General features: G+C 35.9%; 1 protein-coding gene across 9 annotated transcripts in view; it reads left to right on the top strand.

Annotated features, from left to right (window-relative positions):
• The window catches only part of SLC16A7 (solute carrier family 16 member 7), a 240,717-nt gene that overhangs the window by 210,658 nt on the left and 12,827 nt on the right, over positions 1–17,232 (top strand). For all 9 annotated transcript variants that reach the window (XM_078146074.1, XM_020990157.2, XM_078146076.1 and 6 more), the window contains 2 exons: positions 3,538–3,681; positions 14,644–15,456. In XM_078146074.1, coding sequence (XP_078002200.1) covers positions 3,538–3,681; positions 14,644–15,456 — 957 coding nt within the window. The remainder of the gene's footprint in view (positions 1–3,537; positions 3,682–14,643; positions 15,457–17,232) is intronic.

A 17,232-nucleotide genomic window follows, 5' to 3' on the forward strand; every position in this document is an offset into this window, starting at 1 on the left:
ATCATAAACAATGAAGGTAGAGCTATTGAATTGTGACATCCCAGATAAATCCAAGAAAGGCCTGGGTCTTTAGTTAAGGCTGACCAATTTTACTGTAGTTGTTGAACTGTGTTCTTGAAGGATGGAAAACCACATGAAATCTTGTTGAGGTGAAGTAATGCAACTTTTGGATATATAGCTACCTGAGTATTCCTCCTCTTTCCCCCAGGATGTCTGTGTTTATATTTCCTTGTATATTTTAAAATACTTTCTTTTGTGTTATATAGTATTTGAGAGATTTTGATAGTCTGAAGAGACCTATGGACCCTTTCTTTGAATTTTATTTTTGCCTACATTCTTAATTAAAGGAAATGTCAAATTTTTATTAGAGATTTGTTAAAATAAAGAATATTTTCCCCTTCGGATTCCATGGATCCCTTTAAATCTATGTACAGACTCCTTTCTGAGAGTTCCAAGTTAAGAACCCTTGCTTTAGGTAAAGTCATATGTATTGGGCTCTGAAGACATAAAATATATCAGAAGATTGTAAAATAATGAGATCAAGCAAAAAAAAATCAGAGATATCATTTAGAACACCTTCTGCAACTCTCCCTAGTCTGTTGAATATACCCATATCAACAGATCATATAACAAAATTCTGAGTGTTTTCAGACACTCTTAAAACTATAGTATCTTAAATTCTCTACTTTTATGTCCATGGAACCAAATGATTTTCCTTTCTAGGTTCATATTTTTACTGTTAGGGCCAACAAATATAGCACAGTACAGTAGTTATTGGTTGGCTCTGAATATTAGATACTGGGTAGGTATGAAAAGCAACTGTTAATGGATGCAATTACAAAACTTCAGTGAGCTGACAAGAATGTTTTATGTGTGTCCTGTTAGTACAAGGTAACATTTTGCAAAGGGTTGTATCTATCATGTATTATTCTAACTAGTAATTCCATGGAAGAATGGAAAAGATTCACTTCCCTTTGTGTTTAAGATATGAAAATATGACTTCTCAAGTGATTTATTCATAATCATGAGAGACTTGATGAAGTTAAACTTCCTATATGGGAAGATGATTCACATAACTGCTAAGAACTTTATCATTATTAGGGAAGTTAAATGGAGTTTGCATATAGATGAGGGCATGGGTGTGAGTTGATTATGTTGGAATAATCTCAAAAAAATGAAGAGGTGAACAAGACGGATGCGTTGGGAAGAGGGGTAAGGGAGAGACAGAAGGAGGAACTTTTTCTCATATATAAGAGGTTTGAAAGAAAGAGCTTTTATAGTGGAGAGACAAAATGTGTGGAAAATGTGCAATGCTTGAATCTCATTCTTATCAGAATTGGTTCAAAGAGGAAAAACACACACATACACACACAGAGTTGTGTGTAGAAATCTATCTTATCCAATAGGATACGTTCATCAATAAATAAATAAATGAATGAATGAATGAATGAATGAATGAATGAATAAATAAGGCAGGGTAGATTAAGGGAGGCACTGGTTAGAAGAAAAGTAGATTTATTCAGAGAAATAAAGAGAGAGAGAGAGAGAGAGAGAGAGAGAGGAGAGAGAGAGAGAGAGAGAGAGAGAGAGAGAGAGAGAGAGAAGAAACAGAAGAGTATGGAATGGAGGGAAATACACATTTAGTAATCACAATTATGAATGTGATAAGATGAGCTCACCCATAAAACAGAAGTGGATAGCAGAATGGATTAAAAACCAGAATCCAACAATATGTTGTTTATAAGAGAAACACTTGAAACAGAAGGACACACACAAAGTTAAAGTAAAGTATGGGAGCACAATCCAATATGTTTCCACTAAAGTAAAAAAGTCAGAGGTAGCAATTATGATCTCAGACAAAGCAAAAGCAAAAATAGACCAAATTAAAAGAGATAATCAGGAAAACTATATTTTACTAACAAGTACCATAAATGATATGTGAAGTAATATATGATATGTATGTGTGAATATTTACACGTTTCTCCAATAAATGCCTAATTTCTCAAATACATAGAGAATGAAGTCAAATTTATAAAAATAAAAGTCATTTCCCAATTGATAAATGGTCAAAGTATGTGAACAGGCAGTTTTCAGAAGAAATCAAAGCTATCTATATTCATATAAAAGTGTTCTAAATCTCTATTGATTAGAGAAATGCAAATTAAAATAACTCTGAAGCATCACCTTACCCCTAGGAGAAAAGACAAATGTTGGAGGGGATCAGGGAAAATAGGTGCACTAATAAACTGTTGGTGCAGTTGTAAACTGTCCCATCATTCTGGAGAACAATTTGCATTTATGCCCAAAGGGCTATTATACTGTGTATATTCCCTTTGACTTAGCAATACCTCTACTAGATCTGTACTCCAAATAGATGAAAGCAAAAGGAAAAGAACAATATATACAATGATATTTAAAGCAGCTCTCTTTGTGCTAGCAAGGAATTAAAAGTTGAGGGGATATTCATCAATTGTGGAATGGCTGAACAAGTTGTGACATATGATTGTGACAATATCATTATACTGTAAAAAAATTGCAAGAGGAGGTTGCTTTCAGAAGAAAACAAAACAAAAACAAAACAACATGACAAGACCTATATGAACTGCTGCAAAGTGAAGTGAGAAGAAGTGGGAGAACATTGTGCACAATATCAGCAATGTTGTAGCGATGATCAACTATGAAAGACTTGAGTGCTCTTTTCAATAAAATGTTCCAAGACAATTACAAAGTATTGGTCATAAAAAAAAATATGATGAGTTCACAGTGCAAATTAAAGTATAAGTTTTTTACATATTTGCTTTTTTTTCCAATATGGCTAACATGAAAATATGTTTCATGGATGCTTTTATGTGTATGATTGATATCATATTGTTTGCCTTCTCCATGGGTGGGGAGGGATAGGAGGAAGGTATTACCTTTCTGCCCTCAGGAAGCCCCATTTTATCACTAACAAATTTCCCTCCATCCTAGACCTTTTCTCCTTATCTTTCCATCTTACACACATGGAAACTAGGTTCTCTCTAGAGGACTTATCCTTCACTACTTTTTCCAGTAGTAGATGGACTATCTTACTCGTGCCCCCAGCATATTGGGCTAAAGGAGGTCAGGATATTCCTTGCTCATCATTGACATTTCTAGATCCTTCCTCTCCTTCCATCACTAAATAATCTTTCCTCTTTTGAAATTCAGTATTTCAATGTGTGTCTCCCTAACCACATCATTGTTGTAGTTATCTACCAGTCTCTAGGATTTGGTTTTATATAGATAGCACCTAGATCCATGCCTTGCACATATAGGAGATGCTTAATAAATGTATGCTAAATTAGATTTAAGGAAAAATATTAATTTCAAGAATTTTCACATTTTAAAAATATGATAGTAACAATACAGATACTTCAAGATATTGTACTAAATTATATTTTATGAAGTAAAATTGTTTCTTGAATATAAACAATATGCTCTTTGAAATTCAAAACTAAATTTTAAAAAAAAGGTTTTTTTAAGTGAAAATTTCTTTATCTTCTTTTTTTCCTTTAGGTCCAATAAGCAGTATTTTGGTGAATAAATATGGCAGCCGGCCAGTAATGATAGCAGGAGGTATACTATGTTCTTTGGGAATGATTTCTGCTTCTTTTTGTAATAGTGTAATACAACTTTACCTCTGTGTGGGACTTGTTGGAGGTAAGCCTATTTTTCAAATTTCTGTTCAGTTCACTATGCTTATATTTTACTTTTTGCTGTTCTAAAGGTGCTGTCAGTTATTGAGTTTTCAATTACTGTGTTTATCCCTGGGAATTTTCCATTATTAATAGTTTTAATTGGATTTGTTTTATTTTATTTTGGGAGCTATCTTGGTATGGTCCTATATGGGACTTTGGGAAGGATCAGTGATTTCATTAGCCCAATGAATGATACTAGGAGGAAGATCACAGGACTTAGTCAGTCAGTCAGTCAGTCAGTCAACCAAGCACAAGAGATTTATTAAGTATCTGCCATGTTCCAGACACTATGATAGACAACAGGAGATACAAAGACAAAAATGAAATAGTGACTGCCCTCAGGGAATTTACATTCTTTCAAGGGAGATGATTTCTACATAAGTAACTGTATGTAAAATATATCCAAAATTAACATCAGTTATTTTCATAGGGAGGTATAAGCAGCGGGCACATCAGAAAAGGCCTTGTGTAAGAAGTGATGTTTCAGCTGAGGTTTGAAGGAAAAGAAGTATTCAGAAAGATACCGAATTTAAATCCTGCCTCTGATACTTGAGTATCTTTGTGATCCTAGGCAAGTCACTCAACCTGTCCATACTTCAGTTTCTTCATCTGTGAAACAAGGCACTTTTAATATATAACCCCTAACAAATATTTTCAGGCAGCTCGGTGGTCCACTGGATAGAGTACCAGTCCTGGAGTAAGGAAGACTCTTCTTCTTGAGTTCAAATACGGACTCAGCCTCAGTCACTTACTAACTGTGTGACCTGGAGCAAGTCACTCCATCCTGTTTGCCTCTGTTCCTCATATGTAAAATGAACTAGAGAAGGAAATGGCAAACCATTCCAGTATTTTTGTCAAGAAAACTCCAAATTGGGTCACAAAGAGTCCAGATACAACTGAAACAACTGAACAACAACAATGACAACAACAAAAACCTGCTTTCCCAGACCTAAATTTATAATCCCATGATCTTGGGCTTGATATTTAACCGAAAAAATTTAGGCCATTTTTTTGTGGGCTCCTTCTCTTCACATCCTCTTCATCTCACATTACACAGATTTTTTCCCCTGTTATATGTTGCTTGCTTTACCATACTGCATATGAAGAGGTGGCCATTCTTGCCAAAGTAGACCTTTCTATGAGCACAAGTGATCCATTCCTTCCTATCTACTTCAGCAGATCACTCTCTCCATTATCCCCACTCTCTCACTAATCTTCAATCTCTCCTTGTCTACTTGCTGCTTCCGTACTATCTCCAAACATGCTCATATCTCCCCCATCCTCAAATAATCTTCCTTTCCCATCAGCCAGCATCCTGTATCTCACCTTCCTTTCATGGCTAAATTCCTCAAGAAGACTATTTATCATTAGTGCTTTCACTTCATTTCTTCTCACTTTCTTCCTCCCTTCTCTTCTTAACTCTCTTCAATGGGGCTTCCAACCTTGTATTCAAATGAAACCTACTCTCTCTAAAATTAGCCATATCTTAATTGCCAGATTTAAAGGACTTTTCTCAATTCTCCTCCTTCTTACCTTTTTTTGCAATTTTTAACTTTCAACACTGTTCTTTTCCTTGATATTATCTTTTCTCTTGGTTTCTGTGACACTATTCTCTCCTGATTCTCTTCCAACATACCTGACTGCTCATTCTAAGTCTCTTTTCCTGTATCTTCATCCTCCACATTTCCAATATCTCTGAAGGTCTTCTAGGACTATGTCCTGGGCCTTCTTCTCCCTGTGTTACCTCAATTGGTAGTCTCATCAGATCCCATTGATTGAATTATCTCTATGCAATAAAGTCTTAATTCTACTTTCCAGCCCTTATGTCTCTCCTGACATCCTATCTTACATCTCTAACTGCTTATTTGACATCTTGAAGTGGATGTCTTGTAGACTTCTCAAATGGAATCAGTCCAAAACTGAATTCGTTATCTTTCTCTCCAAACCTTCCTCTCTTCCTAACTTTACTGTTACTGTCTGGGACACCACCATACTCCTAGGAACTTAGACTTACATACTAGATCTCATCCTCAACTCTTCACTCTACTGCATCTTCTACATCACTCTCTTGTGAATGCCTGTTGATTTTATCTTCATTATATCTCTCACTTATGACCCCCCTCTCTCCTCCAACACTGCCACCATCCCGGTGCAGACCTTCATAAATTCATGCTTACACTACTACAAATGTTTTCTGTTTGTTCTTTCTGCCTTGTATCTCTCCCCACTCCAGTCCATCCTTCACTCATCTATCAAAGTGATCTTTCTAAAGTGTACATCTGGCCATGTCATCTCTTCATTATTAGACCCCAGTGTCTCCCTATCACTTACAGGATCACATGTCAAATTCTTTCTTTTAAAGGCCTTTATAACCTGACCTCCTACCTTTCTAGGGTTCTCTACCATGCAGTGACTGGTTTTGTTCCTCTGTTCACAAGACACTTCATCTCCCACCTCTGTGTATTTTCTTTCGTGGTCATTCCATATCCAGAATGCTCTCCCTCTTCATCTCTACCTCCTGTCTACCTTGGCTTCCTTCAGGTCTCTCCCACATTCTTTAAGAAGCCTTTGTCAAACCCTGTTCATGCTAGTGCCTTCCCCTTGAGATTAAGTATATATTATCATATATATATATATATATATATATATATATATATACACACACACACATATATGTGTATATATATATGTATACGTGTATGTATATATGTATATATATTAAAGAGACAGCAAAAGTTTATATATATACACACATATGTATACGGGGGGGGTGTATAGATTGGTTGGTTGTTGTCCTTTGTTCTCAAAGAGGACCAAAATGGCCACACTATGTTGGAGTCAAGGTACAGTGAGTCTGGCTATGGCTGATCAGATCACTATAAGCTCAGAAGGCTCTACCACAGGTTGGACACAAATAGTCCATATGAACAATTGGAGTCAAGATATCTCTAAATTTGCACATCTCTCATTTCTTTTGAGCTACTGCATTCCTGCTTCACTCATAAGAGCTTAAGTGCCTTTGATTTATGTGCTGGGTAGTCCTTTGCCAGTGTCTCCCATATCATATAATTGATTCCCAAGTTCTTTAGATAGATGGATGGATGGATGGATATTTGTATGTTGTCTGCCCTATTAAATTATGAGTTCTTTGAGAGCAAGGGCTGTTTTTCTCCCTTTTTCCATTCTTAGTATCCTCAGTACTTAGCACAGTGCCCTAAGCATAATTGTCAACAAGCAGTAAATGCTTATTGACTGAGCTGACTTGAATGTGCTTCTAACAGAGAGAGATCAGGAAGGAGTAAGGCAGTAAGGAAAGGAAAGACTATTCAAAGACACAGGGATGTTAGACTGCATGTCATATTGAAGTACAGCAAGAAGTCAAGTTTGCCTGAACCATAAAGTGTGTGGAAGATCATAATTGAAGATTGAAAGTGAACATTAGAACCATGTTCTTGTGAAGAAGGACTGTAGATGCCAAACAGATAAGCATGTACTCTAAACTTTAGGTAGCTGCCTTGGACATTTACATCTTAAATGAAGAGCCTAAGTCACACAGCTGTTGCCAGAGGTGAGATGTGAAGCTGGGTCTTCTTAACTCCAAACCCTAAATTCCTCTGAACCCACACTCCACTCAAAAGTTATATAGATACAGTGACAAAACCCTCAATTAACTGAAAAGAAAAATCTGTGAAAGTGGTTATTTGGCATAATATGCTATGCATACAAAAACAATATTTTTAATTGAAAGTTATTTATTCTTCAGCCAGTTGTGTTGGAATATTGAATTTGACTTTATGGTCATGCCAAGGAGTATCTATTTTCTCTTTTTTCCATTTTTCTCTTCATTCACATTCAGGCCACCTGCAGTTTAAAACACATGTTCATGAAAAAACAAATGTGTCCAAAGAATATATATTCTGGTTACACTTACTTAACATTAATATTAAAATTGTTGCTGACTAAATCCTGAGTTAACACAAATAAACTCTGTAGCTTTGGGACTGCTTTATGAACATTCTATCTGCATGATTGTGTCACAACATTTCATTACAGGAATGATTCTAATTTTTTAAAAGCACTAGGAGGGTTCATTTGCAGTTATTACCTAATTTTTTAAAAAGGTATTTTTCACTTAATTGTTGTGTTTCTTCACTCATCATGTCTTTGTGGACTCAAAGTTACCTGAACTTGTAAATTTTGAAAGTCCTAGTATATTAGTTCCTTCAATAAAGCACAAAAGAATGTGAAATCTCATCTGTAATATAGTCAACATTAATTAAATTACAATATTGAATTAAAGCCTTTTTAACATCATTGAACACAAGGCAAATGCAGAGTTTCCTTCCCCCACCAACCTAGTATATTCAGAGCCTCCTACACTTTCTGCTGATGAATTGTTAGAATTGGCCTTCAGCTTCTCCCAGACATGGGAATTTGATTTGGGGGATGGAACTATAACTGAATCATGAAAAGCAATATATTCTAAATTGCACCAAGACTTTGATATTCAGTTCTTCAACTTTACCAGGCCATTTTCTGCCCTGTGCCTTTCCCCTAGCTCTTTTTCCAAGGTGGAAGATGACTCACGTAATGTTTTTTGGGATGATTCTGGGCCCTTTGCCTAATGTTATCATCATGAAAGATGCCATCAGTCTTAGTGCTAAACCTCATCAGTACTAAACCTCTGACCTTGGGAGCCCTCTGATTACAGAGCAAAGTGAAGAGTTCCTCCCTAAACCTCCATTTAATAAGGGAACACAGGGCAGCTATCTCTTCATTTCCCAGTGGACTCTGCTCCATCATGTCCCTCTGCTCTGTAAATTCTGCTAATGCCTTTTCAGTTTTCCTTTCTAAAATGGATGGCCCATTAGATTGTGAGTTGTTTAATGGCAAAGACTGTCTTTCCTTTTAGTGTTTGATTCTTCAGAGCTTAGTACAGTGCATGGCACATCGTAGATGCTTAGTTAATGTTTACTGACTTACTAATGTCAATCATGGGCAGTGAGGTGGTGCACTCCATAGAGCGCCAAGCCTGAGGTCAGAAAGACCTGACTTCAAATCCAGTCCCAGATGTTTACTATCTGCATGACCCTGGGCAAGTCACTTACCCTTGTTTGCCTCAGTTTCTTCATCTAGAAAATGAACAGGAAAGGGAATTGACAAAACACTTCAATATCTTTGCTAAGAAAACCCCAAATAGGGTCATGGATAGTAGGACATGACTGAACAACAACTACAATATCAATTATATAGTCTCTGACTGCCAGCTAGATAGGGCAGTGGATAGACTTCTGAACCTAGAATCAGGAAGACTTGAGTTCAAATTTAGCTTCATACTAAATTTGTGACCCTGGGAAGATTCTTAACCACTGCCTGTCTGATTTTCCTCATTTGTAAAATGGGCATAATAACATCAGCTACTTTTTAAAGTTGGGAGGATAAAATGGGAAAATATTTGTGAAGTGCTTTACAAACCTTAAAGCACTGCTAGTTGTTGTTGTTATTACTTTGCTATTATACTTTAATTACTTTGGATTATGATCTCTTACTAAAGTGACAACATACCTAGGAGAAAGGGCACACTTTTAACTCTTAGGTTACTAAGGTTTAGAATTAGAAAAAGCTGTAGAAATATTTTCTGGTGGGGAAACTGAGTGCCAGGCATGTAAAGTATAAATTTAAAATGTAAATGTAAATTTACAGAAATATAAATCCTCATTTATGGATCCAAGATTCAAACTGAGAACCTCCACCTCCTAAGCCACTACCATTTCTACTATACTCGCATTTTATTAATTAATACCTTAAGATGAAAATTAAAATAGTGCTCCTAAGGGAGTTAGGAAAGTAACAAAGACAACTTCTCCTCCTTCTAAATCCTTTATAGATGTGGGGGCCCATTGGTGTGAAACATTATGTATTTTTTTAATGTAACGATCAGGTGTGCTGAATTTTTTTCCCTCTTCTCCCCCATCTCTCTCTCTCTCATTAAATACTTCAAAAGGCTTTCTGAGGGAAGGGGAAGAGAGAGATGCAGGGGAAAATCTAGGCAATCTAAAAGCAAAAGATACAAAGAAAAATCTGTTGTTTTAAAAGCTATACTTAACCATCTAGGAATATCTCTTTTGAAAGGGAGCTTAACTGAGATATGTCATGGGAATGTGCAGTCCCAGTATTCTATGAGTCAATAAAGTTGCAGATTGTTAGAACTAATAAGAGATTTTAGAGAAATGAGGAAACAAATACAGAGAGGTTAAGCAATAATACCAATCGATAATGGTGCCTGCTACAAATAAAATAATAATTATTATTATTATTAATTTCTATTAGTTGACGTATAAAATTTCTATTAGTTGACATACAAACTAGACTTTGTGGCTTCCAGAGATTCTAACTAAATCTTTCCCTTGCGTGTATATTTCATGTGTATAAGTGAGAAAAAAGTTAAGACCATTTTTGATTTGACTCCTAGTTTTAAGGAGATCACTCTCTAAAGATAAAAAATTATATCAAGAAAATTAGCATTTTAGAAACAAAACCGAGTAGTCTGCAGTTCTTTTAGGCATCGTAGGAAACAAATACCTAAATACATCCATAAAAGCCCTGAGTTTTCTTTGGATTTATCAGTGTTTTCTAGGCATGTGCCTCACAGCATGATGTTGAGTAGACTATTGGGATTGCATGCTTCTTCTTGCTCCCAGCTCTTACTCTGTGTCTGTACTTTGAAACAAACCCATATATGGGAGGATTTATTTTAACTGATTTTTAAAAATGCCCTCAAACATTTCATATTTGTAATTTTTGTTAGTTTATATTTTTTATAACCACAAGGTCAAAATGTCTGAATGGAAAAGGGAGAAAACCTAACAGTTTTGCAATGATGTTTTCTGTGACTTGAGGAAAAAATTGCCTCCCAACCTACCTCTCTACTTGCAAGAGGCTATCTAGGTTCTTGCCCTCAACTATCTGTTTACCAAATGTTATTCTACTAATTTTCCATGATCAATGCTCCTTCTAAATATTACATCTTTGGCTTGGTTCAAGCCAAAAGGTATTCCTTGAAGCATCAGATAAGAAGTATATTTTCTATTTTGGGGAAAAAAATCCTATTATCTAAAAAATTTTTCTTTACTCTTGTTGGCTTAAATGTAAGGAAAGACAAGGTAGATACAAATATAATTTATTCAGGAAACTATTAAGGCATTAAAGCTGTTCAAAAGCAGTGTCTGTTACATGGTTATTTTGTAAATCTGGCATATAGCATAATGCCTTGTATGTATATATCTATATCTATATCTATATCTATATCTATATCTATATCTATATCTATATCTATATCTATATCTATATCTATATCTATATCTGTCTATCTATCTACACTCTCAAACTTCTTTCTCTATTATACCTTTGTACTAGGTACCTAGCAACCTCCTTTTTCGGCTTCCTTTCATGCCTTGTCTTCCCCTATCAGAACACAAACTCTTTATGGGCAAGAATCATCTTTATTTTTGTTTCTATTAATATTGTCAGGGCTTAGTACAGTTTCTGTCGTATAGAAAGCTTAACTATCACTTTTTGGACCTGCATAATGCCGCATTTAGGAAGTGATTGTGATTTATAGGGATAACCAGCTGTATTAGGCCTGAATCTTCCTTGAAACTTTGCTGAATAAACTACTTGGTCTTTTTCTTATGACATTTGAGAGACCATCAGGAACTGTGCATACAGATTTTTCTTTTTTGGTTGGGGGGACTTTTTAGTGGGAAGTCCTGGTTGAGTTACTTAAAAGGATAATGCTTGATCCTCTCCAATACTCTAGAGACATTTCTGGAATTAAGGATATGAACAAATTTGCTAAATGTATTCCAGATGACTTTTCTTAGGAAGGCAGGGCTATATCAGTTTAAAAGGAAACAAAGCCCTACTCTCATTCCTGAAAGATGTAACTCTTTCTGAAACCTTCAAATGAAGGAGAGGAAAGAGGTCTCTGAAAAGTGAGCCCCCACATAGCCCCCAATCCCCCAGATTCCCTCCCATAACCTGGACAATGTGATATTTGGTCATATATCTCAGCTAAAGTACATGTGCTGGCCTAGAAGAGTCTCTGGTTTCTCCTTTTCACTTTGTGTGTCTTTATTTGAGCTTTGATGAGTGAACCCGAATTGGATATACTTACCCATGGCAAATATATTATGAGTTTGAGATGGCCCTCATTTAGGAGTGACTGGTGGTAAGATGGATTTCCTATTTGGGAGAGGATGGTCAGTTACAGGAAGAGGAAAAGAAGCCATGAATTGCCCGACCAGAATCCCTAAAGAGTTGGTTGAACCACTCTCTGTGGCCTTTCATGACCTTATTAATATGGTGAACCACCACGAAAAGTAACTCTCTGGCTTAGAGGGATGGGCAGCAGTTACTGAAGAGGTTGTGCTGATGACAACATTCAGGTCTTGGCACAGGGAGCAAAAGCAGTGTGTGAGGCATGGAATAGGTGATAGCTTAGATTGGCACAGGGGAGTGATCAAGTTTTGGCATTGGAATATTGATGAGTTCCAGCATGGCGGGGCAATGGAAGCACTTGGCATCCCTTGGCCGTTGCATGGTAAGTTAGTACTTGGCTCTGGTATAATGAGCAGTAGTGTGGGGCCCAACAGAAGAGTGGGCAGTAGCAGGGGCTCCAGTGATGATGGGCAGTGTGGTGAGCTATAACTTTGACCCCAATGTCGACAGGAAGAAGAGTAAGTAGCAATGCAGGCTCAAATGGAGGTGGAGTGAGCAATAACATGTGCCCCTGAAGAGTGTTCTTTGGCCTGGTTAGCCTGCAAAGATCATCTTAACCTGTGATAAGGATTGGTAACTGTGATGAAGATTTCATCCTATGTCCTGTTGTCCTGGTCTTCCTGGAGTTGCTCCTGGTCATTGTCACTGCTTTGCATCAGGGGATCTATTAGGAACTATAAAGATTTGGAATCACTTACCACATGAGCCATATAATCAAGATCTGAGATTCATTCTTTCTCAAGGGTATAGTGAAACCTGAAATTTCTGTTATTTTTCTTCTCTATATTGTGATTCAGGGGACTGTAACATTGTTTTAAAAAAAACTCTTTTTCTTCCTAGTATCTTTCCCTCTCACTTTTAACTAAGCTTCTTCTTCAGTGTCACCTACAACAAGCTTCTTGATCCATTTAAATGATGGCTTTAGATCTCCTTTATGAGATCCTTAGTTCCTTGCTGTTAAAGAAAGGGGCAGGGTGGGATAGAAGTATCTTAAAGACTCTATCCCACACAGATGAGTAAGAGGTAGATAGATAGATAGATAGATAGATAGATAGATAGATAGATAGATAGACAGACAGACAGACAGACATAAATATATTTAAGTTATCCTTAAGATTTAATTGGCTTAAAGGTTTAGGACTCAAACCATCTTGTATAGCTTCCTGGTGATCTAAACATAAAAGCTAGCACACAAAGAATTAGAAATACCTTCCACAGGCTCTTCCTTTGGTCAGAAGACCAAGAGACCACCATATCTAACAAAAGGCAGGGAAGTTGTACCTAACTGAATCAATGCTATATCCTTGCTGCATATCCTTTAAAAGTTAGATTGTCTGAGTATCTCATTTCATACTAACCTTGAACCCAAAACTCCTGATTGACCTGAACTGGCTTATGACAGCAGTCTTCCTCCTATCTTTTTTGGTGGGGAGAAGTATTAGAGGTGGTATATGGGTATGGAAGACTGTATTTGCTATCAATATCTCTCTCTCTCCATATATATATATATATATATACACACACACACACACACACACACATATATGTAGTTTTGCTGAACACCCCCCCTTCTATGTTGTGTGTGTGTGTGTGTGTGTATGTGTGTGTGTGTGTGTGTGTGTGTGTGTTTTAATAAGGTAGCTTGATGGGAGGGCACTAGAGGAGACATATAATGGAAAATGTAAGTGATGTATAAATAAAAAAATCCGTAAAGCGTATTTTTAAAAGGTTTGAATTAATATAATTTATTTATGCTTACGTGATTTATATTTACACTTACATTTACATAGTGATCATCTCTCATATGTAAATCATGTAAGCATGTGTGAATGACACCCTGATGATGATTCTGGAACTGACACCTTTGAATAATCAGCCCATATATTTTCTACTCTCTAAAAGAACCATAAAATGATTACAACTTTTTAAAGAATACTTTTTTAATGCAGTTCTTTAAAATTAACAACAATAATCACAAGAAAGCATACCAATACATACGAGTACCATACACTTATTAAGTTTAATGACACTTTAGAAATATATCAGATGCCTCATAACAGCAAGAGGGGGTGGTTGCTCTCAGCTCCTTGAAGGCTTTGCCAACAGAACATAATAAGCTCTAGTGGGCTTTATTATGCTGGAAAGTTTTCATGCATGGTAAAGGTTACAGAATCCGGGTCTTTTATCTCAGAATAAGACCCATATATTTGGAGAAGCTCAGTATCAGAAGATAAGTCATCTAAAGATGTTTTATTTTCATTTTTTATTGAAGTAACTCATTCATGCACATGTCTGAAGTGTAGAGGAGTTAGGAAGTTAGGGATATTTTGCAGTATTGAAGCACTGGGTATCATTATCCTTGTTCTAATTCATTCTAGGTAACATCATTCAAATATCACTAAAAATTTGTGTTCTTATATCTGTCTTCATATGAAACAGTAAGACTATAAGATGATGAGTGCATAATATTGAATTGTCGCATTATATACCTAGTGATTAAAACATTTTTTAAAAAATTCTATTCCATTTGAGAATGAGCATCACAAATATTCAGGACTCAGTCATCTTATCAAATTTAATGTTCTTCAAAATTACCCATTTTATGAAAATAATTTACATTTAGTTTTATTTTGTTTTCCTCCAGGTTTGGGCTTAGCTTTCAACCTACAACCTGCCTTAACCATGATTGGCAAGTACTTTTACAAGAAGAGACCCATTGCTAATGGATTGGCCATGGCTGGAAGTCCTGTGTTCTTAAGTACATTGGCACCTTTCAATCAGTTTCTTTTCAATCATTTTGGCTGGAAAGGGAGCTTCTTGATATTAGGAGGGCTCCTTTTGAACTGTTGTGTGGCTGGTTCACTCATGAGACCTGTTGGACCTAAACAAGCTCCTGCTAGAAATGATGTTGAGAAAGTAGTGGGAGAGACAAGTGCACAGAAAGACATCAAGAGAAAATCAGCGTGTGAAACCATCAATAAATATTTAGACCTGTCCCTTTTCAAGCACAGAGGGTTCCTGATTTACCTATCAGGAAATGTCATTATGTTTATTGGCTTTTTTGCACCAATTGTGTTCCTGGCACCATATGCAAAACACAAAGGAATTGATGAATATTCTGCAGCCCTTTTGCTGTCCATCTTGGCCTTTGTGGATATGTTTGCTCGGCCTTCCATGGGTTTATTGGCAAACACCAAGCTGATCCGGCCTCGTATCCAGTACTTCTTCAGTTTTGCAGTCTTGTATAATGGCATCTGTCATCTATTGTGCCCTCTGGCAGAAAGCTACACTGGCTTGGTGGTATATGCTGTATTTTTTGGCTTTTCCTTTGGCATGGTCAGCAGTGTCCTCTTTGAAACCCTCATGGATCTTGTCGGTGCCACAAGATTCTCCAGTGCAGTGGGACTTGTCACCATTGTGGAATGCTGCCCTGTTCTGATTGGCCCTCCATTGGCAGGTAAGTTCATTTTTGGAAAACCAAAGAATTGCAGAAGGAGAAGAGTGATTGTCTTAGAGATCCCTTTAAACTTCTAATTGTACAGATGCAGAAAATTGAGATTCAAAAGAGTAAGTAAATTGGTTAAGAATTCACAGAGAATTCAGAGCAGACCTGGGGCTAGAATCATTCCTTCTCAGTCCTAGTTCAGTACCTTATTATAGCATATTCCATAATTGTATTCTTCCAAAGAAGAGAAATTTGACATTTCTATCCATTACTATAGCCTTGCAGAAAAGTTCAAAAACACCACTTTTGTTCTAAAAATGATGTTAGCAGTCCATGAATAGTTTCATTAACCTTTCCCTCACCTTCTGCTGAATAATAAACACAGATAGCCTGAAGGCATCTGGTTCTATGATTAGTGAATGCTCTATATTTTCAATTTTATTAAAATTTTCACTAAATTATTCTAGTGTTCAAAGCATATTTGATATGTGATTCCTCAAAAAAAGTGGAAAAAAATTCCTAAGATATATTTCATATACTGAATGATTGTAGAAAACTGCACAAAAGAAATAGTTACACCTATCTGTCTCTGTTTCTTTAGACCATTGTCTCTCTTTTATTGATGTTGGAGAAGGAAAGATTTTTATTGCACCTATTGTATCTGTCACTTTCTATAAGCCCACAAAGCAAATTAGTTCATCTAAATTGTCACATGCTTTTGCATTTTTAAGTTTCCGATCTAATTGGCATCGAAGAATAAATTAAAATGTGTAAGAACAAAACAAAATTAAATAAACCAAGTTATCCGAACTTTAATTTCCTTCTTCCAGTATTCCATGCAGTAGGAATTCCAATTTCTCTCAGTAACATGGCCTGGTTGATTATAATCTATTGGTATAGCTCCTAGCTGCTCATCAAGTTTAGACCTTAACTATCACATGTATTCTTTATTGATTTTGCTCTTACTATGACTTATGTGACCCCCAAAATATCAGTAAAAAATGAAATCAGTAGTCTGTTTGTTTTCTTTATGCATTACCAAACAATTTATTTGACTCTAGTGGAATGACTTTGTTGATTTGGCATCACATAAGTATAGTCTTAGGATCTGACTCACTAATAATGGGAACTGTTATATCAATATTAGAGTCTAAATCAATGAAAGAGAAGATGGGGAAAACACAAGAAATGGGACAGAATCACCAAAGCACAATAAGTTGAACTGAATAATGATTTCCATTGTCAGTTATGGTAATACGCTGTCGTCTATGATTAGCTCTATTTTTTTGCATTATGATAACTATAGAAGAAAAAAGAAAGGAAAGAGGAATAATGTAAGTAAACATAAATTCAAAATTATTTATCTACATGTGTGTATACATATGTGTATATATGTTAGTGTGTATATACATACATACATATTCATACATATTCACATATATTCATATGTTCCATTAATGTTGCACCTAAGTTTGGGGAAAAAGATATTTTCATTCTAGTTTTATTTGGCTGACCAGAGTCATGTAAACTAAATAAGAATTGTATTAGCCTATAGCATAAAATGCCATTTAACCAGGAATGTAAGGACGGAGGTATCTTGCAAGTCTAAAGGTACTTAACATGGCATTTAAGGACCCTCTTATTTAATGAAAAAGAAAGCTTAGGAAGGAGGAAGCACTTTGGAGAAACCTATACATAACAATATTCTATGTATGTCTATTTTCTTTTTAGGAATTCATAATAATATTAAACCCTAAAATTTAATTTCTTGTAAATATAGCCTAATTT

The sequence above is a fragment of the Phascolarctos cinereus genome, unplaced genomic scaffold (genome assembly GCF_003287225.1).
Source record: "Phascolarctos cinereus isolate Bilbo 61053 unplaced genomic scaffold, phaCin_HiC Scaffold_1;HRSCAF=81, whole genome shotgun sequence".
NCBI classification, from domain to species: Eukaryota; Metazoa; Chordata; class Mammalia; order Diprotodontia; family Phascolarctidae; genus Phascolarctos; species Phascolarctos cinereus.